This window comes from Centroberyx affinis, unplaced genomic scaffold (genome assembly GCF_046629955.1).
Source record: "Centroberyx affinis isolate AG114_WGS23_722 - 3 ecotype Tasmania unplaced genomic scaffold, CSIRO-AGI_Caff_v1 ptg006129l_1, whole genome shotgun sequence".
Taxonomy (NCBI): Eukaryota; Metazoa; Chordata; class Actinopteri; order Beryciformes; family Berycidae; genus Centroberyx; species Centroberyx affinis.
This window is the reverse complement of record NW_027283117.1, coordinates 43,780-47,022: the sequence shown is the minus strand read 5'-3', so window position 1 is coordinate 47,022 and position 3,243 is coordinate 43,780. Positions and strand designations below refer to the sequence as shown.

Below are 3,243 nucleotides of genomic sequence, written 5' to 3'. Positions count from 1 at the left end.
ATCCTATATACATACATAAAACTTTGTGCTGTTAAAGGCATGTTGAGGTTTGTCAATTTTAACAGCTACAGACTTAACACCACCTTTATGTGAACTACATGGGTGGGGTATGTGGGTTTCATGGTGTTCATACAGAGATAAACAGTGTTAGCAAGAACAACAGGACACATGAAGTGGATTCAGTCGTGTCTTTAAGTTGGGACACAGATCTTTCCTCCCAGTGTGGGGTGTTTTAATTTGAAACACAAGGTCAGTGTTGAGACCCGTTCTGCATGTTAAACACTGGGCGGTCCAGAGGTGGTTCATCTTTTAGAAAAAAGTTACATTGGATTATACAAAATACAATGCTTCTGCCGTCAGTTCTTAATAAGTTACATGATTATTTACTATTTACAAATCAAAAATCATATAGGCAAGAAGTATGTTACTGGTGTTACACATTACTCAAAATGATATTTACAAGTCTATACACAAGTCCCTCCGTCATCCCCGTCTTGCTGTGGAGAAAGAAAAGACAACAATTATTAACATGGAGTACAACATTTATAACATTATTTATATACAACAGCAGGATTTTCATTTACCTATAAGTTGTTCAGCAGAGAATTCTGAATGCTTTCGTACGCTTGGTTGTAGATCTCTTCCTTTGATTTCATGCCATCAAGGTACTCTGTGGGGCAATCAAGAAAAGGTTGAAACTCAGTTGAATTATAGTGGATAATTTATGTATAGTCAATAGTCGGCGTTTAAATACTTTTCTTTTTAAAAGGAGAGTGGGCAGTCCACTCACCTTGAGTATTTTTTTTTTAAATTTAGAAATTAGGAATGTAGATAGATTAAGGGAGACACAGGAGAAGCTCTGGTGGGATTCAATTAACATTCACTTCCCCAGGTGAGGAATTGGCTTGACCTACCTATGCAGTTGCAGTTGTTGTCCATCTCTTTCCTGTGTTTCAAGTACATGGGCCAGACGTGGCCGTCAAACAGGCCAGGGGGGTCAGGGACTGTGTATGTCCTTGTACTGCAGGGACAGAATAATTAACATATTATACACCTTTAATACAGCTTTTAACACTTAAGTGAAACTAGTCGAAGTCACTCAAAGAGCTTGTTACCTCCTTCTCTTTTTGCACTCCTCGTATGGAATGGAAATGTAGTAACACTTGTCGTAGACATCAACAAGAGGCCTGGAGGAAGGAACCGAGGCTCAGTTTAGTGAACAGCTTTAGGGATCAATGCAGCTGAATAGAAAAGGCCCGAAGGCTACATTTTACAGCGCTCGCTTAGGTAAAACAAAAGAGAGTAGAGTGTCACAGGGTGAAATTCGGTGTTGGCAAGCGACCCACTTGTAGTTGTAAAGGAGGAACCCCTCCACGATGAGAATATGGAGCCCCGTCTTCTCTGGGTCGGATTCCTCGGCTTCAGGTGACAGGCTGACGCCGTGGGAACGGGCAAACTTGACTGGGTTCTCCTGCCAGCCTTTCACAGTGTTCACCATAGCCTCCATGTCCAGGGCAGTGATCACTGTTAGAACAGGGAGAGAGAGAGAACGGCACACTTCACCACACATGGAACAAACCCTGCTCACCAATGTGCTTCAACACACATTAGTCACGGTTAGTGAATGTCTGTAGCATTCACAGAATAGATGGTAGAATTACAAGTTTAGGATTGATTGGTTACCAAAGTGTAGAACTTTTGAAATGTGCAGGAAAGAAAAAGTACATTACTGCATGGTTTTCCTACGTGAAATCCACTCTTACCATCCCACTGTCTAAAGCCGTCCTCCCCGACTTCTATTTGATCGGGTTTCTGAAATAACAGTCACCAATAAAACATTGCTGCAACCTAGTAAGCAGTTGGAGCTGATCACACCTGGACAGGACAAGTCAAGGACTCGTCTCCACCAAAAGTGGCCTGCTAAGGCTGCACAGTGTTGACAAAAAATCATGTTGCGATTGTCATATTTTTCATCAATATTGCGATTGCGATATCGGTTGCAATACATTTGGAAACAGTTTTGTCTACATAATTTATTTTTCCGTGCTTAAAAATAGGGAAGGGGGATGGTGATGCTTACGTATTTTGCTCACGTTGCAACCGCTACCTTATTTAGGAAACTGAAACACATTTCCCTCTAAGAAGCCTAAGCAGCCTCTCGCGATGTGGAAATTGCGGTTGTCAGTATTGCGATTTCGATTTTTTTTTTTTCCGGTTTATTGTGCAGCCCTAGTCTGCATCCTCATACCCCTGCGCCACTATAGCAGTAAGGCATATGGTCATCTGAGAAGGTTTAAGTACCATAACTGCTCTGTTACAGTAATTGAAGGGGTACTGAGTGTGCAGTTGGCAAGATGAAAAAAGTGAAAGTCATTGATGTTTCAAAACTTAATGTTGATCAGTGGTCAATCAACAGTTACTGTGTATTGACACTGAATGCAGCATAAAAGATGGATGTGACAGAAATAAAATCTATGGCTTCTTTAAAACTAACATTAGGCCAAATGAGTTTAATGTTGATGCCAAAAGATGGTTGCAGAACTTGCAACATGAATGCACAAAGTTTGACTTTAAGTGGGGACGCTCAGCCTTTTCATTGGTTGTCCAGGAGACAATCAGCCAGATGTATTACTAGGCTACTGAGATGACAGTCAGTACATCTGCAGGTCTGACAGGTGGGTTACTTCTGAGCACAAAATGTCAAATGCAAATGACTACTGCTCTCAAGTGCTCAGGGGCAAATTTAAAATTAAGATTACATCAAAATGAATACTTGTATTAACTCAACATGAATACATCAACATATATCATACAACAGATAGCTTTAAACTAAACATATTGTAGCTTACATTTAGTTTTAAAGCTCACAAGAATAGCGACATTTGCTTGTCTTACCTTGAAAAAGTCATCCTGATGCACCACGCAACAGTTTGGTAATGTCTTAATTAGTCTATTTGTCAAAGTGGTCTTCCCACCGTTGGTCACTCTGAAATGAAGATGAATGTCGTGTCATACAAATATTAACTTACACTTGAAGTTTTTGCAGCATCTCAACAAAAAAGAGCTAAGTGCTAGACAAATGAATTAACTGAGACTTACCCGCCGATGCCAATGATGAACTTCATTTTCACTTCTGGACGTTGGTCTCCTTTAGAATTCAGTAAATAAAAGAAGGGAACCCAACCACACCAAACTTTCTGTCAAAGGATTTGAAAACCTTTCTTTCTTTCCTGCCAAAATGTC

At 40.3% G+C, this 3,243-nt stretch overlaps 1 protein-coding gene across 2 annotated transcripts; it reads right to left on the bottom strand.

Moving 5' to 3' along the window:
* Positions 1-214: 214 nt before the first annotated feature.
* nmrk2 (nicotinamide riboside kinase 2) lies at positions 215-3,243 on the bottom strand. Of its 2 annotated transcripts, XM_071512158.1 has the most exons (8): positions 3,100-3,243; positions 2,896-2,986; positions 1,764-1,812; positions 1,347-1,524; positions 1,116-1,187; positions 915-1,021; positions 585-670; positions 215-497 (listed from the first exon to the last, which is right to left on the bottom strand). In XM_071512158.1, the coding sequence occupies exons 1-7, from the start codon at positions 3,123-3,125 to the stop codon at positions 585-587; spliced, it is 609 nt and encodes a 202-aa protein (XP_071368259.1). In that variant the 5' UTR covers positions 3,126-3,243; the 3' UTR covers positions 215-497. The 2 variants fall into 2 exon arrangements, with proteins under 2 accessions (XP_071368259.1, XP_071368260.1); XM_071512159.1 differs by lacking the exon at positions 1,764-1,812 and having other exon boundaries at positions 3,100-3,144.

What these genes read in the sequence shown, in the direction of transcription:
- nmrk2 (XM_071512158.1), bottom strand. Translation starts at nt 3,125, where the DNA reads ATGAAGTTCATCATTGGCATCGGCGG. An exon ending in CGGCTTTAGACAGTGGGATG is followed by an intron (nt 1,525 to 1,763) that starts GTAAGAGTGGAT and finishes CTGTTCTAACAG; the next exon opens with TGATCACTGCCCTGGACATG. An exon ending in CAACAACTGCAACTGCATAG is followed by an intron (nt 671 to 914) that starts GTAGGTCAAGCC and finishes ATTGCCCCACAG; the next exon opens with AGTACCTTGATGGCATGAAA.